At 45.1% G+C, this 26,211-nt stretch overlaps 1 protein-coding gene across 1 annotated transcript in view; it reads right to left on the bottom strand.

Moving 5' to 3' along the window:
* Positions 1-3,403: 3,403 nt before the first annotated feature.
* The window catches only part of SUN3 (Sad1 and UNC84 domain containing 3), a 30,719-nt gene continuing 7,911 nt past the window's right edge, over positions 3,404-26,211 (bottom strand). The window contains exons 3-10 of the mRNA XM_032592366.1: positions 24,682-24,785; positions 20,271-20,311; positions 18,791-18,944; positions 17,165-17,249; positions 12,219-12,334; positions 11,062-11,229; positions 4,770-4,862; positions 3,404-3,611 (exon numbers count right to left, since the gene is read on the bottom strand). Of these exons, the coding sequence (XP_032448257.1) occupies positions 3,492-3,611; positions 4,770-4,862; positions 11,062-11,229; positions 12,219-12,334; positions 17,165-17,249; positions 18,791-18,944; positions 20,271-20,311; positions 24,682-24,785 (881 nt within the window). The 3' untranslated portion in view covers positions 3,404-3,491. The remainder of the gene's footprint in view (positions 3,612-4,769; positions 4,863-11,061; positions 11,230-12,218; positions 12,335-17,164; positions 17,250-18,790; positions 18,945-20,270; positions 20,312-24,681; positions 24,786-26,211) is intronic.

The following is a 26,211-nucleotide window of genomic DNA, read 5'->3' on the forward strand; positions in this document are numbered from 1 at the left end:
TGGGAATCCTCCTGCTAAACACTGCTGATGAATAACTTTCTAGGAACAAACATGTATATACATGTCTTTTTTTTTTTTGCACATGACATCTTGTTGAGTCAGAGGGTATACGCATCTGTAATGTCGCTAGATATCGCCACGTTCCCTGCGTCATGGTTGTGCCTGTTCACGTTTTCACCAGCAATGTGTGGGAGCCTGTTTTTCCAAAGCCTTTCCGTTAAAGTGTGATTGAACTTTTGAATTGTTCTAATTTCACTGCTGAAACAAGGTTCTGTGTCACTTTTTCCATTTTTCTTAAAACAAATACATTTGAATACCTTTTTACGTGTTTCTGTGAGCCCTCAGTTCATACTTTTGGGCTGTATTTCTGTACCTATTGATATTATTGTTGCCTTCTTGAGACTCTTGACACATGGGAAAGTAAGTCCTTCTGATATCAATGACAAGTCTTTTTTTTCCTGTTTTGTTTAAGGTTTTGTTGGCCATGCAGAGGTTTTTTGTTGTTGTTGTTTGGGATGTAGTGGAATTTATGTTTTTTTCTTTTGTGGCTTCTGAAGCTTGAATCATACTTGGAAAGGTCTTCCTCTAGCCAGTGCCATGCAGGAATTACCACAGGGTTTCTTGTTTTATTTTTATGGTTTAATTACACCTGTTAATCTTTTACCACATTGGAGTTCCTCATGTTGTAAAGTGAGTGATATGATTGCAACTTTATTTTCCTAATGAGCAGATAATTGCCCCAAGCCCAGTCTTGTTTTTCTTTTTTCTCTTGAGAGGTAGAGCGAGAGGGGGAGGAGCAGAGAGAGAGGAGAGGGAGAATCCCAAGCAGTCTCCACACTGTCAGCGCAGAGCTGGATGCGGGGCTCGATCCCATGGACCGTGAGATCACAGCCTGAGCCGAAACCAAGAGTCGGATGCTTAACCTACTGAGCCACCCGGCCGCCCCAGCAGTCGTTTCTTCCATCCCCTTTTGAGATGCCGCCTGCATCACATACACTGTTCCCACACAGATAGGGATCCATTTCTGACATACCAGAAAGACTTTCTTGTCTGTTCCACGGGTCTGTCAATGTTCTGGTACCACACCATTATCTAGCATCTCTCTCTCTCTCCTAAACGATTCCGGAATGCCAATCCCAGTGTGTGGGGTTTTCTTCTTCCACACCAAGCAATTCTCCAACACCAGGGGAGTGTCCTACAGTTCAACTCAAGTCTGACACTGTCTGCCTGGAGACGGCGTCCGAACTGCAGGCTGAGGGCTGGGTCCCACAAGGCTGCCTCTCCCCCCACCCCTGCTACAGATGCCCGGGTGTCACCTGTGCTCCTGGCTCATGCCCCCCTCTTCTTGGGTTCAGTTAACTTGCTGGAGTGGGTCAGAGGAGTGAGAAACACTTTACTTACTGGATCACCGGTCTATTATAAAAGGACAGAACTGGGGTGCCTGGGTGGCTCAGTCGGTTAAGAGGCTGACTTGGGCTCAGGTCATGATCTCATGGTCTGTGAGTTTGAGCCCCGCGTCGGGCTCTGTGCTGACAGCTCAGAGCCTGGAGCCTGTTTCAGATTCTGTGTCTCCCTCTCTCTGACCCTCCCCTGTTCATGCTCTGTCTCTCCCTGTCTCAAAAATAAATAAAACGTTAAAAAAATTAAAAAAAAAATAAATAAAAGGACAGGACTCAGAAACAGCCAGACGGGAGAGTTGCCCAGAGCGACCACTGGGGGGAGGGCATGGAGCTTCCATACCTCCCCAGGGCACAACTAACCCCCAAATCTCTGCGCTCACCAACCTGGAAGCTCTTCGAACTCCATCCTTTTGGGTTCTTGCACAAGCTGTAGTATGTGAGCACACGTGATTTAATCATTGGCCACAAATGATTGAGTTCCATCTCTAGTCCCTCCCCTCTCCCTTTACTGGAAGGTTGGGGGCGGGGCCGAAGGTTCCAAACCACAAATCCTGGTTGGTTCCCCTGGCAACCAGGGTGTTTTCCGGTCCTTAGGTGTCTCCCCCACCAGCCCAGGTCACCTCATTGGCCTAATAAGAGACACCCTGGTGCTCTCATAAATTGCCAGCGTTTTAGGAGCTCAGAGCCAGAAATGCAGACAAAGGCCAAATGTATCTTTCTTATTATAAATCACAGTATCATAGAGTTATTTCCCTCTGTTGATTCTTTCAGAGGGTTCCTGGCTTCCTAATGTGTTTATATTTCCATTTGAACCTCAGAATCAGTTTGGTTCAAAGCACAACTCTTTCGGTTTCTTAGGTATATATGTCTTGTAATTTTTTTTTTTTAACTTTTTAAAATTGAAAATATCCAATACAGGTGCTACATGTAGGCAGAATAGTGTGAGTGGACCCTCGTAGGCCAGCACTCAACTTCAACGATCGTTTACGGCCAATCTTCTTCATTGACCCCCCCCCCCCCACGCATGTCCTCCTTGTATATAATTTTAAAACATACCCCAAATATATCATTTCATCTGTAAATATTTGTTTGTTTGTTTATTTAATTTAAATTTTAGAGGAGGGGGAGGGGCAGAGAGAGAGAGAGAATCCCCAGCAGGCTCCACACTGTCAGCGCAGAGCCTAATGTGGGGCCTCAAACTCTCCAACCGCGAGATCATGACCTGACCTGAGCCGAGATCAAGAGTTGGACGCTTAACAGACTGAGCCACCCAGGGGCCCTGATGTCGATTTATATAATTTTGTATCTACTAACTTCCTGCAGCTTCTTCCTCGTTTGTAATGTATTCCTTAATTGGCTTCACTTCATTTCAAGGAATTCATCAAGCCGTCTGCAAATAGTCAGGGACAGACTTTTTCTCTAATTTTTGCCTCTAATTTCTTCTGCTTACCTGGTTGCATTGACCCAGTGCCTGCAGTCACTGTCCGATCACTTTTATTTATTTTTTTTTTTTAATTTTTTTTTCAACGTTTATTTATTTTTTGGGGACACAGAGAGACAGAGCATGAACGGGGGAGGGGCAGAGAGAGAGGGAGACACGGAATCGGAAACAGACTCCAGGCTCTGAGCCATCAGCCCAGAGCCTGACGCGGGGCTCGAACTCACGGACCGCGAGATCGTGACCTGGCTGAAGTCGGACGCCCAACCGACTGCGCCACCCAGGCGCCCCATGTCCGATCACTTTTAAATATACATATACTTCATAGCCGTGACGGTGCGTACCCGTGGCTCGTATGCTTATGCTTGTATGAATAATGGAGACTGTTGACTAATACCAGCTTCTTCCAAATACATACTTATTTTCAGTGCTTCCACATGATGCATCCTCAAAAGCTACACTACCACAAGAAGATTGAATTTATTTTTGTATTTTTTACAAGTAAATCTCATTCACATTTTCTGGGCAGGTATGAACCACTTTGAGGTTCCCCTCCCACCCCCATTTTGATGCCTATGGATGCGATGAATCTAAGGAAGTAAGACGAGTCACATATTCTGGACCTGTGGTCACGGCCGTCTGCCTGGCTTCCTCTAGGGGTACTCTCCTGGGGTGCCGTGGACCCTGAACCTATACAAACACGTGTACTTCGGGTGACCCCAGTTGCTGAGGATTTTAAGTTTCACACATAATAAAGGTTCGGAAACTTCGTGCTGAAAATAAAGAGAAGATACAAATCAATGCCTTATAAAGAAAACCATCTCAAAGAATCCCAAGGTATGCAGATCTAATGGAGAATTTGTGGACGCTTTCTTTCCTTCCTAAACAGTATTTTATGAGACACCAGTCTAATGGATGGGAAAACAAGTTCCTTTAAGTACAGGGCTCATAAGAAGGGTGAGAGAGAAGGAGATAATGTGGTGGTCTGGACATCAAATGCCTCTGCCCGTCCCACGGGGTCCCCGTGTGGGAACGGGAGACACGGCTAAACAATCAAATAGGAAACCCCACTGGGTCATTCATTTCTGACACATATAGTGTTTTCAACTTAGATTATCTCAGCGTTGGCCAAGAGGTATCGTACGCAGCACACTTATTTTGACACGGTAGGCGATGCCGTCTTAAGTCTTCCTGTGGCTGATGAGAAATAACGAAAATATATTTCATATACCTTAATGGCTTTCAGGGGGTTTATATCTTACCAGGTGGCATTTCCCCCCCCTTGAGTTAGGAAGAGAGGTATCACTCACTCTGTGTGATAAAAGTATTTATTCTCTCTTCCTGAGTTCCTGTCTCCCTACACCCATCTCTATCCCCTTTACCCAATGGGAGATAACATACTATCAAGGGAGCCCAAGAGGTAAGAGAAGGAGTGAGAAAATAATTATAGTAAAAAAAAAAGGGGGGGAGTAGAAAATAAGGAAGAATCTGGCTTAGAACACGCTCTGGTACTTGCCTGGTGTTTTGCATTAAAATCCATGTAGCATGGGGCGCCTGGGGGGCTCAGTCGGTTAAGTGTCTGACTCTTGGTTTCAGCTCAGGTCATGATCTCACAGTCTGTGAGTTCAAGCCCCACATCGGGCTCTGTGCTCACAGTGCAGAGCCTGCTTGGGACTCTCTCTCTCCCTCCCTCTCTCTCTGTGCCCCACCTTGCTCACTCTCTCTGTCTTTTTCTCAAAAATACATAAACTTAAAAAAATAATTTAAAAAAATCCATGTAGCACTTGGAGCTACAAATTAAAGTTCAGCTAAGCCTTCCTTAGCTCACACTTTTGTCATAATTATCCTCTCACAGCACTTTGCATCAACCCCACAAACCCATTCTGGGGATGGAGCTCCTCATACCCCATCTTTTCCTGGGGCTCTATTACCTGGAGCTTGAATGTTTGAATGGTGGTTCCTGTTTTGTTATACACAAACCGACCCAGGAGAATTTCTTCTCCCTCACAGTGTTTCAAGATGCCCTGTGAAAGGAAACAACAGACATGGGGGCGTGTCATGAATGGATGCTCAGTTGAATAAACGGAGCCCGTTGTCTGTTCAAGTAGCCACAATTCACGAGACACCTTGGGTGTCTACCAGGGCGCGGTGCTGTGCTAGGCGCCAGTGCTGCCCTATAAACCCGAAAGGCATTTAACTGGGGGGCTTGTGAGGCAAGAAACGGGTTGACCACAGGGCTGACTGGACATATAGACGATAGGTAGATCAATTGATAAAACGATCGATTGATCAATAGATAGATAATAGTTGGATAGATAACAGATCAACCAACAGGTAGATGATAGATAGATAGATAGATAGATAGATAAGTAGATGATAGATGGATAGATCGACCAATAGGTAGATGATTGATGATAGATAGATAAGTAGATGATAGATGATAAATAGACGATAAATAAATAGTATCTATCTATAGACAGATTGACCAATACGTAGATGATAGATAAGTAAATGATAGATGGTGGATAAATAGATGATAGATGATAGAGACAGAGAACCAGAGCAAATCCCAGCATTAACTCTGGTCTAATAACTGAATTTGCTGTTGGCATACTTTGAATGAAGGAAACACAAGGTAAGTTCCCATGCTGACCCAATGTTTTCCAAAATGAGCGAAATTTAACCCAATTGCCAGACTCAGACAACCCAAGTAACTCCAAAAAGTAAGCTTTTGTTGACTGAAAGAAAATAGTGTTATTTGTATGCTATTTCCCTTGGGCTTTTTCCTTCCTTCTCTACCCTTCAAAATGGAAGTTTTTTGAGAGGAGACAGCCTGGTGGAAATTAATTTTGTGAATCTAAACTTTGTCATTAGTTTCCCCAAATCATGGAAACACAATGCACGAAGGGTCCATTAGTTCAACTGTTTTATAATGAAAATTATATGATATGTAACTTTGATATGTAAACTTTATCACAATTTTTTAAACATGTCAGCTCTATACCTAACATGGGATTTGAACCCATGACCTCGGGATCAAGAGTCATACACTCCACTGACTGAGCCAGCCAGGTGCCCCATTATAATTTTATTAAAAGAATTGGCTACACCATGATTAAACAATGCAGCCACAATTATATGTACATACAACTCAAACCTCATTCATAGCTGACCCTAGAACATGGGTTCAACCATGTGGGTCCACATATACACGGATTTATTTTGGTAAACATAGTACAGAACTGTATTTTCTCTTCCTTTTGACTTTCTGCTTTTTTAATGTTCATTTATTTTTGAGAGAGAAAGAGAGCAAGTGGGGGAGGGACAGAGAGAGGAGGACAGACGATCTGAAGTGGCTCTGTGCTGACAGCAGTGAGCCTGACGTGGGGTTCAAACTCACGAACCTCGAGATCATCACCTGAGCCGAAGTCAGATGCTTCACCGACTGAGCCACCCAGGTGCCCCTTTTTGTGAGTTTCTTCATAACATTTTTTCCTCTCCAGCTTCCTTCCTTGGAGGAATACAGCGTATAATGTATGTAACATACAAACTATGTGTTCATCGACCGTTTATGGTATTATAAAACTTCTGGTCACCGTAGGCTGTTAGTAGTTAAGTTTTTGGCTGGTCAAGCATCACCACTGCTGGGGGCGGGGGGCTAGCTGTAGTTTATCCTGTTAAGGGAGGTGTGCGAGTTTCATTGCTGCCTTCTTTATCACTGCTTTAATTTCACTGCTTCATAAATTTGCTAAGAGAAGAGAAAAAGGATGAGAAGTGGTTTTTATTGCCTGATGGGCTACCCATAATTCATCTGTAATGAGCAACTGAGTTCGCCTCTCTGAGGTGGGGTTCGACCCACTCAGATCCAACCTAAGTCAGCTGTAGGTGTCAGCAGGCTCTGCGTCAAAGGGGAGCAGCTTCTGTTCTGTCCTGTCCTGTTCTGTCCTGTAACAGAATTCTGTTCTGTTCTGTTCTGTCCTGACCCCAGAATCATGGCATTTATAGGCGTTCCAATGGTGCACAGAGCAGGCCAGGCGCCCATGTTTTAACTGTGAGACCCCCTCCAGATGGGGTCACCGGGGAGCTGAAGAAAGGCACAAGTTGGGCGCCTGGGTGGCTCAGTTGGTTAAGTGTCTGCCTTTGACTCAGGTTGTGATCTCATGGTTTGTGGGTTCGAGCCCCACGTCGGGCTCTGTGCCTGCTTCAGATCCTCTGTTCCCCCTTCTCTCTGCCCCTTCCCCACTCACACTCTCTCTTAAAATAAATCAACTTAAAAAAATTTTTTTAAAGGCTTAAAAAAAAGAAAGGCATAAACCAACAGGGAACACCTGGGAACAGGCACTAAGACAAGAAGTCTGCAGATAGCCACCTGGTTACTGGTGGAGTGGCCTGGAGAAAGCATGGATTTCCTGTGTGTAGCGGGACCAACAGCATGTCGATACTGTCATTGCAAGTATCCAGAAAGGGCAGAGACGGGTTCATTGGGGTGGGGGCTGGGAGGGGGCTGCAGTGGGGGGGGAGGGTACCATGCACCTGTTCTCACAGCGTGTGGCTGGTCACGCTGAAATCCCCACGCAACAAGGTTGTGGGATTCCTTGAGGGTCAACCTAACCCTGTATCACACTGGGGGCGTTGGAAGAAACAGCCTAAGCAGACCACCCACCCAAGAAGCTCACACACCAAGTGTGCAGAGCTTTGAGCTAGCTTTTCACCCTTTGTCTCTGAAATGCGACAGAAAAGCATCACCAGCCACGAGAGAAGAGCCACTTTCAACAAATAGGAAAAGTGGTATTTGGGGATAAAGACAGGGGAGGGAACAGAAGAAAACACCACAGAACTGAAACGAATTCCGTTAATATCTTCCAAAACTGAACATACTGTATCCATGAAGGAAGACATTTAGACTCTAAAGACGGGAGTTATTTACAGAAAAAAGAAAAAGTCTTGGAATAATCATGACAGCAGAAATGAAGAATTCAACAAATGGGTTAAGATATAAGTTGGCAAAATCTTTCAGAAGGTGGAGCAAAGAAACAAAGGAGAATCAGAGAGAAAAGATTTTTTTTTTAAATAATAGAAGAGGTGATTACGTTGAATCCCCAGGATGCAGAGATGAAGTTCATGCAGATCAGATAAGAGGGGGCAATGCGGACAAGAAGGACATCTTTAAAAAGTAAAATAAAGAAGAAACTTAGAAACTGTCTGACATGAAGGAACATAATGGCAGGATTTTGACACTCCTGAAAAAGAGATAATGAATGTTTTTGTGATAGGGATATAGAAAAGTAAGCAAATTATTTTTTAAGTTTATGTATTTATTTTGAGAGAGAGAGAGCAGGGGAGGGGCAGAGAAAGAGGGAGAGAGAGAGAATCCCACACAGGCTCTGCACTATCAGCACAGAGCCCAACGTGGGGCTCGATCCCATGAACCTCGAGATCATGACCTGAGCTGAAACCAAGAGTCGGATGCTTAACCGACTGAGCCAGCCAGGTGCCTCAAGCAAAGTGAATTAAAAAGAGACATTTGTTGTCCTCAGGAACATCAAAACTCTTACACAAAGAAACTCGTATACGATATGGCTCAAATGAGAACATCACTGACACGGTTACAGCGAAAACACTGCATACCAATTGAAAGTAAGAGATACTGTCTGGCAGCATCTCGAACATGAAATGCAGGTTTACCATGTGATCTAGTAATTCCACTTCCAGGTACAGTTCCGAGTGAAAAGAAAACCAATGTCCACACAAAGACTCGTACACAAACGTTCCCAGCAGCATTATTCATCACAGTCAAAGAAGTGGAAGCAAACCCAACGCCCATCATCTGACGAATGGATACGTAAAACGTGGTCTATCCACCCAGCGAAGTAGTTATTATTCAACAATTGAAAAAATAAAGTGCTGACACGTTATGACACAGATGAACCTTGAAAACATGATCCCAAGTGGGAGGAGCCATTCGCGAAGGACCACATGTTCTATGATTTCATTTATAGGAAATATCCAGAATGAGTGACTCTACAGAGACTAAGTAGGTCAGTGGTGGCAGGGAGTGACAGACGGAAGATGAGAGGTGACAGCTAACGAGTGCACGTTTTCTGTCGGGAGCAACAAAAATGTTCCAGGGGTGCCTGGGTGGCTCAGTTGTTGAGCGTCTGACTCTAGATTTTGGCTCAGGTCATGATCTCACAATTCGTGAGATCAAGCCCCACATCAGACTTTGTGCTGATAGTGCTTAGGATTCTCTGATTCTCTCTCTCTCTCTCTCTCTCTCTCTCTCTCTTTCTGCCCTTCCCCCAATTCGAGCTCTCAAAAGAAATAAACATTTTTTAAACATGTTCTAAAATTGATGGTAGGGATGGATACTCTGTGAATATACCACAAGCCACTGAAGTGTACATTTTATGTATTTGAATTGCTCGCGTGTGAATTACATCTCAATACACTTGTTGTTGTTTTATAAAAAAGTAAGACATAAAACTTTGGGGAGGTTGGGAGAGCCACGGAAGAGGCTACTCTTCATTTTTCATCAAAGGATGCCAATGGATTGATTACAAGCAAAACTGAAAGATCAAGAAGTAGAAGCAGGGGCACCTGGCAGGCTCAGTGGGAGGAGAGTGTGACTCTGGATTTTGGGGGTGGTGATTTCAAGCCCCCAAATTAGGTATAGAGAGTACCATTTTTTTTTAAATTTCTGAGTAATACTCCATTGTGTGTATGTGTGTATGTATGTATGTATATATATATGCATATCTTTTATTTTATTTTTTATTTTTTAAAATTTACATCCAAATTAGTTAGCATCTAGTGCAACAATGATTCCAGGAGTAGATTCCTTAGTGCCCCTTACCCATTTAGCCCATCCCCCCTCCCACAACCCCTCCAGTAACCCCGTTTGTTCTCCATATTTAAGTCTCTTACGTTTTGTCCCCCTCCCTGTTTTTATGTTATTTTTGTTTCCCTTCCCTCATGTTCATCTGTTTTGTCTCTTAATGTCCTCATATGAGTGAAGTCATATGATTTTTGTCTTTCTCTGACTGACTCATTTCACTTAGCATAATACCCGCCTGTTCCATCCACGTAGTTGCAAATGGCAAGATTTCATTCTTTTTGATTGCCGAGTAATACTCCATTGTATATATACACCACATTTTCTTTATCCACTCATCCATTGAGGGACATTTGGGCTCTTTCCATACTTTGGCTACTGTTGATAGTGCTGCTATAAACATGGGAGTGCATGTGTCCCTTCGAAACAGCACACCTATATCCCGTGGATAAATGCCTAGTGGTGCAATTGCTGGGTCATAGGGTAGTTCTATTTTTAGTTTTTTGAGGAACCTCCATACTGTTTTCCAGAGTGGCTGCACCAGCTTGCATTCCTAAGAGATTACTTTTCAAAAAGGGAATGTAGGGGTGCCTGGGTGGCTCAGTCTATTAAAGTGTCTGATTTCAGCTCAGGTCGTGATCTCACGGTTCATGAGATCCAACCCTGCGTCAGGCTCTGTGCTGACAGTGTGGAGCCTGCTTGGGATTCTCTCTCTTTCCCCTCTCCCTCTGCCTCTCCCCTACTTGTGCTTTATCTCTCTCTCAAAATAAATAAATAAACTTAAAAATAAAGAAGTAACAGGGGCGCCTGGTGGCTCAGTCGGTTAAGCATCCGACTTCAGCTCAGGTCATGGTCTCACTGTTCCTGAGTTCGAGCCCCGAATCGGGCTCTGTGCTGACAGCTCAGAGCCTGGAGCCTGTTTCGGATTCTGTGTCTTTCTCTCTGTCTCTGCCCCTCCCCTGCCCATGCTCTGTCTCTGTCTCTCTCAAAAATAAACATACATTAATGAAAAATTTTTTAAAAAGAAGTAACCATAAAAACAGATATGAAGGCAAGTACCCAAAGGAGTGGCTAAAACTTTCGCAGGCAGAAGCTTCCAGAGAGTAGAAACCTGGGGTGAGAGCCCTGGCACAAGAAAGTGCTGAATTATAAGCATATAAGAATGTTCATTTTTAAATTGTGCACAGATAGCTTTGATAAAAGCAAAAAAAAATAAGTAATAGAACGTATCTGGTCCAACCCTTGCCTTGTCGATGGCAGAGCAGAGGTCCAGGGAACAAGTAACTCTCTCACAGTGATAAAAACGGTTAGCTGCTCATCCCAGCGTCTGATTCCCAGCCACCCCCTCCTATCATAACCCACTCGGAACACCGATTTTGATTGCTTCTCACATAGACGGAAAATTCCTTGGGTGCGCTGGAGATGTTTCCTGAGGGAGACACCTTCTGGGAGATGTGCTCCATGGTAACAGCAGTGGGTGTGATCTTCCTGGCGAGCTGGATCAGGGCGTGACCCTGGGAACCTGGGAAGGCCCAGCACTTTCCAGGATGGACATCCGGCTGGAAAGAAAACATGGAGTTAATCTCTTATGTGGCTGTATAAATCCACCGCTGCAATATTGGTCAGCAAACCACTACTGACCACAGATCTCACGTACGCCCATAACATGAAGGCGTTTTATGGGTACACATCATGCAGGAAAACTGCCAAGATACCTATGGGTTCAGTTGTTCTTCCAGAGCACATTATGTTTACGGCAAACAAAGCCTTTTATTGCAGGATTATATACTATATGATTAGATAATTGATTTACGGTGTTTTCTTTTGTTGCTCTAATTAGACTGTGGGCAGCTAGGAGGCGGCGAGTTGGCATGGGTGGTAAAGATATGATGGTGGTGGCGATGGAGATGGCAGTCGTTGTAAGAAAGAAAAATGACGTCTACCACTTTCTAGATCTAGAGTCTGGAATGAGATCCATACGATTGCTCCTGAAGGGCTTCCTACCTTGAGAACTGACTTTAGGTTTGTAGGTTATAGTTAAGAAGAGCCCCACCATCTGTTGATGTCTGTCCAGAGCCTTTTGAATTGAACTCAAATGTTAGTGGAAATCTTGTTTGGAAATTTCTCCTGTTGTAACTGGACTTTGTAAGAATGCATTGGCCTGAGCAGCATGTAGCACAGTGTGGGAGCTGAGGGGACATGCACCTTGAGCAGGTATTTGTTCGAAGACTGAAGCTTTCAAAGAAAACGGGGGTGGGGCGCAGAATCAACGTAAGGAAAAGACATGGAATGTCTATGTCCTATTTAAGAAGTCAAATCATCTAGTCTACTGGTCTTAAAATAATAAAAACAACTAATAATCAATCATAATTTACTGCTCATACAATAAGAAAAAATTTAGATAGTTTGATGACTATTGAAATGCAAGAGGATGGGTTCAGATTCTGTGACAAGTTCAGAGTGGCCTCTGTTTCGGTGTTAATATTTTCATGATACATAATAAGAACAAAACCCTACAATAATACATTCCTCTTAGTCTAGCTTTTACCTGAAGAATAACATTTGGGGGCATTTCATAGGTTAAGAACCCGATCCCATGCCAGTAAAGTTTTGCTTTGTTATTTTTGTAACTTTCGGAGGTCCCAGCTTCAATGACAGAGGCCCCTAAAAAAATAAAATAATTAAAAAAATAAAACATTATGCAACCCCAAACACGTCACTTGCATTTTATTTATTTTATTTTTAAGAGATATTTATTTATTTTTAGAAAGAGAGGGGGGCACAGAGGGACAGAGAATCCCAAGCAGGCCCCAAGTCACCAGCACAGAACCCAACATGGGAATCGATACCATGAATCACGAAACATGAGATCATGACCTGAAGTGAAATTAAGAGTCAGCTGTCCAACCAACTGAGCCACCAAGGCACCCCAGTCATTTATATATATATATAAATGTGTATATATATTGTATGTATATATATATATACATATACAAATATATAACTGTATGCATATGTATATAGAAATAACATTTTTTTAAATTTTTTTTCAACGTTTATTTATTTTTGGGACAGAGAGAGACAGAGCATGAACGGGGGAGGGGCAGAGAGAGAGGAAGACACAGAATCGGAAACAGGCTCCAGGCTCTGAGCCATCAGCCCAGAGCCTGACGCGGGGCTCGAACTCCCGGACCGCGAGATCGTGACCTGGCTGAAGTCGGACGCTTAACCGACTGCGCCACCCAGGCGCCCCAGAAATAACATTTTTTAAATGTTTATTTATTTTTGATAGAGAGAGAGCTAGCAGGAGAGGGGCAGAGACAGAGGAAGACAGAATCCCCATCAGGCACCACACTGTTAGCACAGAGCCCTATGTGGGGCTCGAACCCACAAACCGTGAGATCATAACCTGAGCTGAAACCAAGAGTTGGAAGCTTAACCGACTGAACCACCCCCCACCCCGGTCATTTGTATTTTTAAATTTTTTTTTTCAACGTTTATTTGTTTTTGGGACAGAGAGAGACAGAGCATGAACGGGGGAGGGGCAGAGAGAGAGGGAGACACAGAATCGGAAACAGGCTCCAGGCTCTGAGCCATCAGCCCAGAGCCCGACGCGGGGCTCGAACTCACGGACCGCGAGATCGTGACCTGGCTGAAGTCGGACGCTTAACCGACTGCGCCACCCAGGCGCCCCCATTTGTATTTTAATAATGTTGTTAGCAAAGTATTCCCAGGCAGATTACAATTAAGTTAAGGTTCACACTCGGGAACCGGCTGGGAAAGTATGACTTCTGGCTCTCATTACTGCTGAGATGTTGTCACTTTGAGAAAATCATGTTTGTTCCATGTCATTTCACAAAACTTCTGAAACTGGTATTAACTGAATTCCAGAGCAGTTGCATCAGAGGTGGAAATATCATGTGCATAGCGTTTATTACTTAGACATATGGACCCCCATATTTTCACAGCTCGTGTGATGAGACTTTATGTCAGCCCAATCTACTTGAAAAAAAGCATAAAACCCGACATTATAAATGTATCCACAAGTTATGTTCGTAAGAGCAATTCTGTAGATTCACTGAGCTTTAATTTTAACCGAAGAAATCCAAAAGTATACTCGTCGAATGTTATCCCTTCAGGTTATTTCAGTTTAGAAGCAAAATGTAGTTTAGACACAAGAAATTAAGAAAATGCAAATCGTTTCCTCAAGCTGTATCTGGATATCACAATACAAAGCTAAAAATGCATGTACCTGACTGAGTATCCAGTTGCCAGTATTTTTTCTGAGATGGCAGAATCTGAAATAGTTACTGTGCACCTAAGGTTTCCAGATTTAGCAAGTAAAAATACAAGACTCCCAGTTAAATTTGAATTTCAGATAAAAAAATAAGCAATTTTTTAGTATGAGCATGTCCCATACAATATATGGGAGATACTTATACTTAAAGGTTAATTGCTGTTTGCCTGAAATTCACATGTAACTGGGCATCCTTTTTTTTTTTATACTAAGCAGGTTTTCTTTTCTTTTAAGATTTTTTAAATTTTATTTATTTTGAGAGAGAGAGAGAGATAGAGAGAGAGAGAGGGAGAATCCCAAGTAGGCTCCAGGATATCAGCACAGAGCCCTACACGGGGTTTGATCCCACGAACCATGAGATCACGGCCTGGCCAAAATCAAGAGTCAGATGCTTAACCTATCAAGCCACACAGGTGCCCCTAAGCAGGTTTTCTTGATCAATTTTTTTTTAAGGTCTTATTTTTAAGTAATCTCTACACTGAACAAGGGGCTTGAACTCACAACCCCGAGATCAAATGTCAAACACTCTACTGACTGAGCCAGCCAGGTGCCCCAGGTATATAGGTTTTTTTTTTTTTTTTTTAAGAATGTATATGTATTCACTTTTTCATTCATTTATTTTTAAATTTCTAATCAGCTTTATTGAGATAAAATCCACATACTACATTATTCACCCATTTCAAGAGTACAAGTGGGTGGTTTTTCTAATATTCACAGAGTTGTACAACCATGACCACAATCAATATTAGAACATTTCAATCAGGGGCACCTGGGTGGCTCAGTCGGTTGAGAGCCCAACTCTTAATTTTGGCTCAGGTCAAGATCTCACAGTTCGTGAGATCAAGCCCCGTGTCAGGCTTTTTGCTGACGGCACAGAGCCTGCTTGGGATTCTCTTCCTCTCTCTCTCTGCTCCTCCCCTTCCCCAAATAAATAAATAAACATTTAATTTTTTTTAATTTTTTTTAATGTTTATTTATTTTTGAGAGAGAGAGACAGAGAGACAGAGAGACAGAGCATGGGCAGGGGAGGGGCAGAGAGAGAGGGAGACACAGAATCCGAAGCAGGCTCTAGGCTCCGAGCTGTCAGCACACAGCCGGACATGGGGCTCAAACCCACGAACCGTGAGATCATGACCTGAGCCGAAGTCGGGCACTTAACCCACTGAGCCACCTAGGCGCCCCATAAATAAATACACATTTTAAAAAAGAAATCTTTTCTGAACTTAGTCACAAGGATCTTTCTTTTAGAAGTTTTATAGCTTTAAACTTTACATTTAGGTCAGTCTCCCATTTTGAGTTAATTTTTGTAAGGTGTAAGTGATGAGTCGAGATTTATTTGCTGAAAATGTCTCACTTCTCCAGCACCATTAACTTGCCTTTTCTCCTTTGCCAAAAATCACCTTGCCCTCTATGTGTGGGACTATTTCTGGACTCGCTATTCTGTTCCACTGATTTCAGCAAGACCACACTCCGTTAATTACTGTAGCTCTGTAATAAGCCTTAACATCAGAGAATGTCAATCCTCATACTTTGTTCTTCCTTTTCTTTTTTTTTTTATATTTATTTTGAGAGAGAGAGAGAGCACAAGTGGGGAAGTGCAGAGAGAGAGAGTCAGAGGATCTGAAGCAGGCTCCAAGCTGACAGCAGAGAGCCCCATGTGGGGCTTGAACTCACAAACCACGAGATCATGACCCCAGCCGAAGTCAGACGCTTAACTGAATGAACCTCCCAGGCTCCCCTGTTCTTCGTTTTCAAAACTGTTTTGGCTATTCTGGTTCCTCTGTGATTCCACATACATTTTAGAAACAACTTGTAGATTTGTATAGACAATTCTTCTGGGATTGAGTCAATAGACCAGTTAGCGAGATTTGCCATCTTAAATGAATTGACCCTTCTAATCCATAAACGTGTAACTCACCTCCACGTGGGTCACTTCTGGGTTTTTCATTGCCCTCCACAATCTGCCTGCTTTTGTTTACTTTTCATCAGACTTGGGTCTGATAAAAAGCCAGACTTTTTATATTATATATATATATATTATATATGTAATATAAATATATATATTATATATATTATATATGTAATATAAATATATATTATATATATTATATATATTATATAAATATTATATATTTTTATATTTTGTCCAAAACTTTTAGTCGTATGTAATCAGTTGGTGGAGGAGGTGGGGGGATGGGAAGCTGGCATGGGCTCCCTTTGTCTTGGCTCAAGAAGCTGCTATCGTGTCTCACGTTTATTGAGAAACCATAACCATTTTCTGCTTTCCCTTACTCTAGTGGGTTACCCCTGGACTTACACTTGTCATCATGAATTCTTCAAAATGGAAGCCGTAAATACATTCAATAGGGAAGAGGAAAGAAAGTATAAAAATGGTGTTTCCAAATGCCAATACTGAAAAAAAAAAGGATTCTGCAGTTCACCTTCCTTTGCTTTATCTCAGTGCTGATTCTCCCCAAACTTCAGGGAACTCAGGTTCAGCAAGTCTCTTCTCTTGCTCTGTCTCTTTCAACACACACACACACATGCACACACACACACACACACACACCCCGTATAATCATTCTAGTCCAAATGCTGTCAACTCGATACAGGATACAGATTTATTGCCCCACTCTAAATCTGGCTTTGTCAGTTGGTAAATACCAGTGTGACTGCGTGTGCTTTACACTTTCTCCCTCTTTCTCTCTTTCCACATGGTTCACCGAACACATTGTTTATAGGCTATCACAGACAGGTAGAGAATATTAAGGTTCATGGTGTAAACTCTAAGCACTTAAGCATTCATTTTATTAATGGCAAGACATTTAGAACACATCCTGTCTTTCACCACGATTATTCAATCACGAATAATGCATTTAGATTAGTCATTAGCAGTCATTGTAGGTTGTAATGATTGTGTCACCTGTTCTATTTTCTGCATCCCCAACCTCACTGTGACACATCAGCTTCCTTCATGGTCCTGGACTCATGCTAATGAAGACGCACACCTTTGCTGCCTCCGAGATGCGCACCCAGAAAACATCAACTACAACCATGTCTATAGTCTGCCTCATTGTCTAGATTTGCTCATTTTTCCTCCTTCTCAATTACTGGACAGATAACTATGTTTTCTTAATAAACACATATGGAGAATCGAGACCCTTGGGAAGCATGAACTTTTTCCAGTTTTTACTCACCTGCTGACTTAAGGGCATAGTCAGCCATCTGGACTTGGTCTTCTCTCAACTTTTTAAGGATGGAATTCACCAAGTTTGACATTTCCTGTACAAATATTAAAAAGGGGTTTCTGTTAATCGCAGCCAAGTGTTGAGTTTTGACAATTCACTTTGTCGATTTGGACCTGCGTGCCATCATCTGCCAAATAACAATAACAGTGAACATCTACTGAGCTGCACACATCCAAGCACTATGCACAGATTTCTAATGACCTTCATGGCTCTGTGGGATCGCCACTCCCTGGGGCAGCTGACATGTGTCCAGACACCCTCCAAGTCCCAGCAAGGTTGGACCGAAGGCCCCTTTGGAAGCCCCAGCGACTGCCTGTCGTACTGTGATCCCCACCACCCCCCATCATTCGGGTCTCATTTAGTAATAAAGACTTGAACATTCTGTAAGTATTCAGGAATCAAGGCAGTTGACAGAGAGCACGTGACTGCTTGTTAGAAAGTATCCATCCTTTGAGGTAATATAGGACTCTTGGTTACGCAAGAAGACCACTGATTTCACCTCAGGTCATGATCTCACAGGTCATGGGATCGAGCCCCATGTCAGCCTCTGCAATCACAGCACAGAGCCTGCTTGGATTTCTCTGCACCACGCCCCCTTTCCCTCCCTGCTCTCTCTCTCTCAAAATAAATAAATAAACTTAAAAAAATATATTGGTTTCTTAAGGGCATTTTGATTCTCAAAAAGCAGAAGCCCCACCCTTCAAGCTGTGACTGATGGAAGCCCTTGTCCCAGGGCCATGACAAAATAGGGTCTGGAAGACAGCAGGTGTCAGGGTGAGGTTTCCGGGTGCTTCAGAAAGTAGACATCATTCCCTCTCTCCCTCCCTCTCTGCCCATGCTGTCTCTCTCAAAATAAATAGATAAATAAACTTAAAAATATACTTTTAAAAATAGGGCCACCTGGGTAGCTCAGTCAGTTGAGTGTCCAACTCTTGATTTCAGCTCAGGTCATGATCTCACAGTTTGTGAGTTTGAGCCCCATGTCAGGCTCTGTGCTGACAGTGTGGAGCCTACTTAGGATTCTCTCTCTTTCTCTCTCTCTCTCTCCACCCTTTTTGCTCGTGCTCTTTTCCTTTCTCTCAAAATAAATAAACAAAAAAAAATGTATAATATTTTTATTTATGGACCTGAATCAGGTGCACTTGACATTATCAGTACCCAACATGGGGCTCAACCCCACCAACCATGAGATCATGACCTGAGCCGAAATCAAGAGTCAGACACTTAACTGACTGAGCCACCCAGGCACCCCCAAAATGCTTTGTTCTTTAAGTACGTGTGTATAGACATCAGAGGCTGCCACTTCTGAATGATCTTCTGTTTGTTTTCCTGGAAAATAAAACAGAATCAGTCATTTATTTGGCGGGAAGTCAGTCATATTGCCACAGTCTTCTCTGTGATTCAGCAGTGATGAAAAATTGGGTGTGTGCGGCAAGCTTTCCTGAGGTAAGCTGCTGTCAGGGAGAAGGTTAGAGAGGAGGACACAAACCACATAACAGCCTGCACTCGATCTTTCTGCGCTGAGAAGCCGTGGAGTGTGACCCCCACCCAAGCCTCCCTCACCTCGTCAATGGCCCCCATGGGGTTCCGGTCCTCGCCTCCGTCCGTGTCCCCGCTGTAGTTGTGCAGACCATCTCGCGTATCTCTAAGCAAAGCCTTCAGAACATCTATTTGTTCAATCAAAAATAGAATTTTTCGGAAGTTGTTCTCCAGAGTCTGGCTTTCCTTCCTGTGAATGGAGACCCCCAGTGTGAAGGGTGAGAGTGGGGGCTTCCCATCACCAGCCAGGCTTCAGGAGCGGCCGAGGAAGAAGTGATGAGGCTTTATGTTGTAGCGGAGACCAAGTCTCGAGAGAGAGCTCAGGGCCACCCCTTTGTCTAAGGAACCGCCTCTAACTACCGATGAAAGGCAAGGACACTCAGGGGAAGCTTCTGGAAGGCGGCCCAATGCTTAGGACGCACTCTTCCCAGGCAACTGAGGCTCATCCAACCTTGCATGTCCCTCCCTCAGGGCTCTGGCCGCCCTGACTGAGACTGGGTGATTTCACGGTGTGAATCCTCAAGCCTAACTCCCACCTTATTCGAATGGGGAACCCCCTGCATCTCCAGTGGGGCATGGAGCTGTGGTCTTCAACCTGAGCCCTGAGGAGGGCTGGAGGCTGCAGTCCAGGGCAACTCCCTGTCACTGTCACTGGCGAGGAGGGTGCCAGACTTTACTCTTGAAGAATAGGTTCTGCCATTTTGACAGTTTGAAAATGACTGGTGGGCTGAATAAGAACATGTCAAGCCAGTAGGTATTTCTCTCTCTCTCTCTTTTTTTAATGTTTATTTATTTTTGGGAGAGAAAGAGAGAGAGTGCGAGTAGGGGAGGGACAGCGAGAGAGGAGGACAGAGGATCTCAAGCAGGCTCTGCACTGACAGCAGAGAGCCGGATGCAGGGCTCGAACTGTGAGCTCATGACCTGAGCTGAAGTCGGACGCTCAACCGAGTGAGCCACCCAGGCGCCCCAACAACAGGTATTCTCTTATGTTGAAAAATGTAAGCACTACTTATCTAGTATTTTCTCCCCAATTTGTAAAACAATACATGTTCACGGTTTAGAAAATATAAAACGCTTCCAGAAATAAACACCGTTACAGTTTGGTGTGTTTCTAACACTTTTTATTCCATGCAAAAAAGTTAGTAGCAAAGTAGAGATCCTGTTGACAATTTTGTGTCCTGCTGCCCACAGGGAGGGCGCCTGGGTGGCTCAGTCGGTTAAGCCTCTGACTACTGGTTTCAGCTCAGGTCCTGATCTCACGGTCCGTGAGTTCGACTCCCATGTCAGTCTCTGTGCTGACAGTGTGGAGCCTGCTTGGGATTCTTTCTCTCTCCCTCTCTCTGTTCCTCCCCACTTGTGCTCTCTCTCTCTCTCTCTCTCTCTCTCAAAATAAATAAACCGAAAAAAAAGAATGACCCACAGAAGCAGGAATGATTTCATTTTTATAGTTTTACGAAAACATCCCACTGCTGCAGTCCCGCCAGAAAGCCCCACGTGGCAGAAAAATCTCACTCACCTTAAAAGCTCCAGGTGCTCCTTTGGCATACGAAGTCTGGCCTGGAAAACAAACAAACAAAGAAACCAAATCAGTCCCAATCCTGCCTGTCTGAATAGAGTTAGTCTTCTTATTCGTAAAGGGGAGAGAAATCACATTTCCACCCTGATACACGTGCATGGCAGGTGGGACGCTGAGTGTCCTCTGAGACACCTGTGTCCTTTCCAGACTTTCCTTGGAAAAGTCACGTTCAGGGGAGATGATCTGAAAGTGGGGAGTCTGTTGTACTGGAGTCCGAGAGGCTGTCCGTGAGGACACAGAATGGGCCGGGGGGGGGGGCGGGGGGAGGGCAGAAGGAGGGGGGAGGCGAGAAAGAGGGAGGGAGGGGGGCGGAGGGCCATGCTGCGGCCTTAGGCTGTCCTTGTAAACAGTGAGGGGCATCCCCTTTCTACAGGAGGGACCCGAACATCAATCATCGGAGTGCCCGGGTGGCTCAGTCGGTTAAACGTCTGACTCTTGGTTTTGGCTCAGGTCATGATCTCACGGTTCGTGAGTTCGAGCCCCACGACAGCGTGGAGCCTGCCTGGGATTCTCTGTCTCTGTCTCTCTCCCCGGCGAAAAATAAATAAATAAACTTAAAAATATCCATACAGAAAATACTCCCTCATTTATTTGTTGCTAAATGTGTTTGGGGGTTCCTTGAAAACTAAACGTCTCAGGATTAAAAAAATACATATTTTATTTTGGCTTCTCCCCCAAAGGGTTTCAGCTGGCTCCTACTATAAGCACACACACAACGTGACACATACAATTAATTCCCTCAACTGTTTCAATCCAGTTTCCTGGAGGCATATCCAGTGTTTGAAAAGCACTATCAAGTTATTAAGATTCAAAATAAAAAGGTCACTAAAAAAACTGTGAATCGTTTATCTGTTTTTCAGGAGTTTATCCTAAGTAAGAAATTAAGCACGGTTGGAAAGATTTGGCAACGGGGATGTTCATAATATCGAAAAACTGCAAACAATTCAATTGTCCGGAAATATGTATTATTGAATATGAGATTGTTTTTCACATATTTATTCAGATATAGTCACTGGAAATTAGGCAGACATAAAATGCCATTATAACATGGTATCTAGAGAGAAGGGAACGTTGTATAAAGTCTATCATTAATTGAATAAAAGCAGATTCTATGGTCCACAGCTTAGGATCTAAAAAGAAGTCACCCAGGGGTGCCTGGGTGGCTCAGTCAGTTAAGTGTCCGACTCTTGATCTCGGCTCAAGTCATGATCTCATGGTTGGTGAGTTCGAGCCCTGTATCGGGCTCCACGCTACCAGCATGGAGCCTGCTTGGGATTCTGTGTCCTCCTCCCCCTCTGCCCCTCCTGGGATGGTTATCTCTCTCTCTCAAAAATAAATAAACATAGAAAGAAGTCACCCAGAAATAAGCCCCAGTCAGTGTCATGCGATTTCTAACAGGGCTTTCTCCTGTGTGTAAGACAAGGTAACACTGGTCAACAGTGTGACTGTAGAGAAACCCTGTCCTCATGAGACACACGCTCTAGGTGCTCAGCCGGAGGCACTTTTAGGGGGAAGGCGCTGCTGGGTGTGCTGTCTGCCCCCAAACTGAGACGTGGAAGGGAAGAATGTCTTTTGAAAAGAGACCTTCATTTTTCGTGTTGGTATCTAGTGAGTCCCCCATGTGGCTGGGGACCACGTTAGGCTCTGGACAAGCTTCTTGCTTGTTACCTTCCAGTAGGAGGATCAGAGGGGCAGGAAGAGGCTCTGCAAGTCAACCAAGCGTCCACGGCAAAGTGGAGGCTGGGATGTGCAGGGCAAGGTCATGGGCAGTCTAGCTGGCCGCAGAAGGCTCTCTGAGGAGAGGACACTTGGGCTGGGCTGGAAAGTAGAGAGGAGACCCCCTTGCAAGACCTGGGCAGAACACCGCAGGCAAAGCCCTGGCAGAAACCACCAGGGGAATTTGAGTGTATGAGGCCGGGTTCTCCAGAGAAACAGAACCAGTGTCAGGAGAGAGAGGAAAAGACACACAATCGGGGAGCTTGGAAAGTCTAACACCTGCAGGGGAGGCTGGCATCCTGGAGGCCCAGAGAAGGGCTCATATTGTAGCTCAAGTCTGAAGGCCGTTTGGAGACAGAGTTTCTTCCTTTTTCTCTTAAGACCTTCAACTGGTTGGGTATGCCCACCCACATGATGGAGGATAATTTGCTTTACTCACAGCCTGTCAGCTTAATGTCAATCATATCAAAAAATACCTTCACAGCAACACCTAGACTAGCGTTTGGCCAAACATCTGGGCACATAGCCTAGCGAAGTTGACCCACAGAATTAGCCATCGAAATAGGAGTTAATCCCAAATTGGCAGTAACCGCTGAATTCTCTGTTGTCCACGCCAAATTCTCATCTCTGTTCCCTGGTGATAACCTGACTATCTGGCCCCAGTTCCAGTTTTTAATTTTTTAATGTTTACTATTTATTGTTGAGAGACAGAGAGAAACAGAATGTGAGCAGGGGAGAGGCAGAGAGAGAGAGGGAGACACAGAATCCGAAGCAGGCTCCAGGCTCCAAGCTGTCAGCATGGAGCCCGACGCGGGGCTCGAACCCACGAACCGTGAGATCTTGACCTGAGCCGAAGTCGGACGCCCAACCGACTGAGCCACCCAGGAGCCCCTGGGATCCTGGTCTTTGATGTGAGGACCACGTGGTAGAGGGGATTCCTCAGGCTGGCCTTCCTTGTGGGGTTTCCTTGTGTTCTTCTTTCATCCGGACCCAGGCACCCAGGATACACAGATCCTCAGTGTTTGCAGAAAGGTAGCTTCCTTGCGACTGGGAGAGATTCCAGGTTTCAACCTATGAACTTCCCAGGGAACGGCCCTCACTGGGTTGGAATGCGGAGGGGACCCAACCAGCACCCTCTCCCTGTGTAGGGACCCCACACGACCAGACACACTGGACTCCAGCGGCTGCTGGCTGAGCCGGGAAACGGGGTCTCCAAGGGAAGTGGCCACGAAATCAGGTGCAAGGTCACTGACGGGGTGGAGTCCGTCGGTCTGGCCTTCTTTCCGCAGAGCAGTGGCTCACCCGGCTCCTGTCATTCTTCTCTGCTCTGGTCTTTGGAGGCCAGCGCGTGGGGTGGGCGAGACCCGGGCTGGAATGCAGGAGAGGCAGAGGCGGGTGGGCCAGAGAGGGGACACCCGTGTCTGGCCTCAGTCTAAGCCCACTGAGATCAAACTGGCTTTGGGACAAAGGGGAGGCTGGCCCATCCAGAGTGTCAGGCAGTGGCTAACATGATTTGCCATTTTCTACGTGCTGGGGCTTCCCCTGAGGAGCTGCCTTAGCTCAGGTGTTGTGACAGAACACCCTGGACACCGGGGGCTGATGAACAACGGACACCGATTTCTCACAGTCCTGGAGGCTGGATGTCTGAGTTCAAGGCCGGCAGACTGAGCATCTGGTGAGAACTACTTCCTGGTTCTTAGCGTCTCCTTGCTGTGTCCTCACATGGTGGAGCGACGGTCTGGGAGCGGTCTGGGGTCTCCCCATGACCTCACCCAAAGGCCAAAGGCCCCTCCTCCACGAACCTGGGGCTTGGGTTTCAACTGGGAGGGAACACTCAGTCTGTGGCATTCTGACCCGGCACCCCAAATGAATGTCCTTTGCGGGTGCAAAACACGTCCATTCTGTCCCAATAGCCTCCAAAGTCTTAGTTCATTCCAGCCTGACTGAAAAGTCTAAAGTTCACAGCCTCGGGGCGGTTGGGTGGCTCAGGGGCGCCTGGGTGGCTCAGTCGGTTAAGCGTCCGACTTCGGCTCAGGTCATGATCTCACAGTTCGTGAGTTCGAGCCCCGCGTCGGGCTCTGTGCTGACAGCTCAGAGCCTGGAGCCTGCTTCACATTCTGTGTCTCCCTCTCTCTCTGCCCCTTCCCTGCTCATGCTGTGTCTCTCTCTGTCTCAAAAAAAAAAAAAAATAAAATAAACATTAAAAAAAAATTTTTTTTAAATAAATAAAAAATAAAGTTCACAGCCTCATCAAAATAGCATCTAAGTCAGATACGGGTGAGATTCTAGAAGCAAATTTCCTTCCAGCTGTGAAACTGTGGAATCAAACGTGTTCTGTGTGAAATCAGCGATGGGACAGGCACAGGATAGACACCTCATTGCCGACGGGAAGAAACAGGGCAGACCAGAGTTCGCAAACATTCAGTATATGGCAAGAGCCCACGGGGATCAGAGGCTGGGCGAATTTGCAGGGTCTCGCAGCCAGAAAGGCACTTACCAGAACGCTGATCCCCATGTTATTTCCATTAGATATTCACATGCAAAACAAATGTTACCTTTGTTTGCATGTGAATATCTAATCTGGCGTACTAAGTTTTAAACGAGTGACATACAAAATGACTTAACAAAAGATCACCTGGTAATTATAAAGTCTGGAACCGCATTCTGCAATTAGAGCATAAAAGTGACTGGATTTCTGAGGAAACTCCGTTTCTTTCAGCCACATGTGATTCCCAAGCCCTGTTAAAGAAAATACCAACTCTGATTAAAGGAGTTTGCAACATTTATGATGTTTGCACGTATTTATAGGAATTTCTCTAAGTGTGAAGGATACATACACTGTTAAAAAGAATATTGGGGGCCCCTGGGTGGCTCAGTTGGTTGAGCGTCCAACTCTTAGTTTTGGCTCAGGTTATGATTTCATAGTTCGGGCGTTCAAGCCCCACATCAGGCTCTGTGCTGACAGTGCGGAGCCTGCTTGGGATTCTCTTTCCCTCTCTCTTTGACCGCCCCCCCGCCCCGTGCTTGCGTGTGTGAGCTCGCACGCTCTCTCTCTCTCACTCTCCCACGTGCAAAAATAAATAAATAGATAAATAAATAAATCAACATTTAAAAAAATAAAAAGAATATCAGATACTTGGGTGACAGTATGGAAAATGGCAATATTGGGTGCTTCACAAAATCACTTCTCCCTTGAAGTGTCCAGATACTGGCAAAGGCAAACAGGACCAACAATTTTTGGACTCCGAAATCTAATCCCAAACTTAAAGCAACTAGAGGACTGAAGAAAAAAGCAGATTATTTTTGTTAAGGGGCAGTGTGGGACTTCCGCTCCCCTGCCTGCCACTCTCCATTCCCCAGCATGAGGGCAGGGCTGCGGGATGGCAGGGAACATTCCTGGGGGGTGGGGGGGACAACTAATACCAATTTGTTCTTAAAACAGACGGTGAGTTCTGACCTGCCTGGTGTTCCTGCTTCCTTGGGCTAGAAGGGGTTTCTGGTAGGCTGTGATGTCTGTTAAAAGATTTAAGGACATAAACTGGCCTTGCCCACCTGGGAAAGGGATGGTGAATGGGACAAGTGACAGACAGACAGACCCAAGAGCATGGGAGGGAGAAGTGAGAGGAGGCAGTCTCTTGTGGGAATAAGAGCTTGGAAGGGAAAAGGTGCAGCACCATGCACGTCCAGCACGGCACACATGTTTAGGACAGACCGTAGACACGATCCCACACTTGCACCTCTGGTGGCCCTGCGGGCTCTGTGTGAGCAGGAGGTGACAGCTAAGCCGGCAGTGTGGGGGATCGGCGTACTGAGAGAGTGCCCCAGCTTAGAGCCACAGGATCGAGGCATGGGGGGCCCTCCTCGCGCTGTCTCTCAGTGACTCCAGGAACCGTGTCATGTCACTCATTGTCCCCTGAGATACCAAACAGCGACCATCACTAAGCCAATGGCCATGACCTCCAACAAGGAATAACAACAATCCCTGGGAATGGGGGGACATCTGACTCCTGAGTCACCACATTAAAATTTTGAGCGCCTCGGGGGCTCAGTCAGTTGAGTGTCCAACTCGATTTCAGCTCAGGTCATGATCTCACAGTTCAAGAGTTTGAGCCACATCAGGGTCTATGCTGATGGCGTGGACCCTGCTTGGGATTCTCTCTCTCTC

Source organism: Lynx canadensis, chromosome A2 (assembly GCF_007474595.2).
Source record: "Lynx canadensis isolate LIC74 chromosome A2, mLynCan4.pri.v2, whole genome shotgun sequence".
Taxonomy (NCBI): Eukaryota; Metazoa; Chordata; class Mammalia; order Carnivora; family Felidae; genus Lynx; species Lynx canadensis.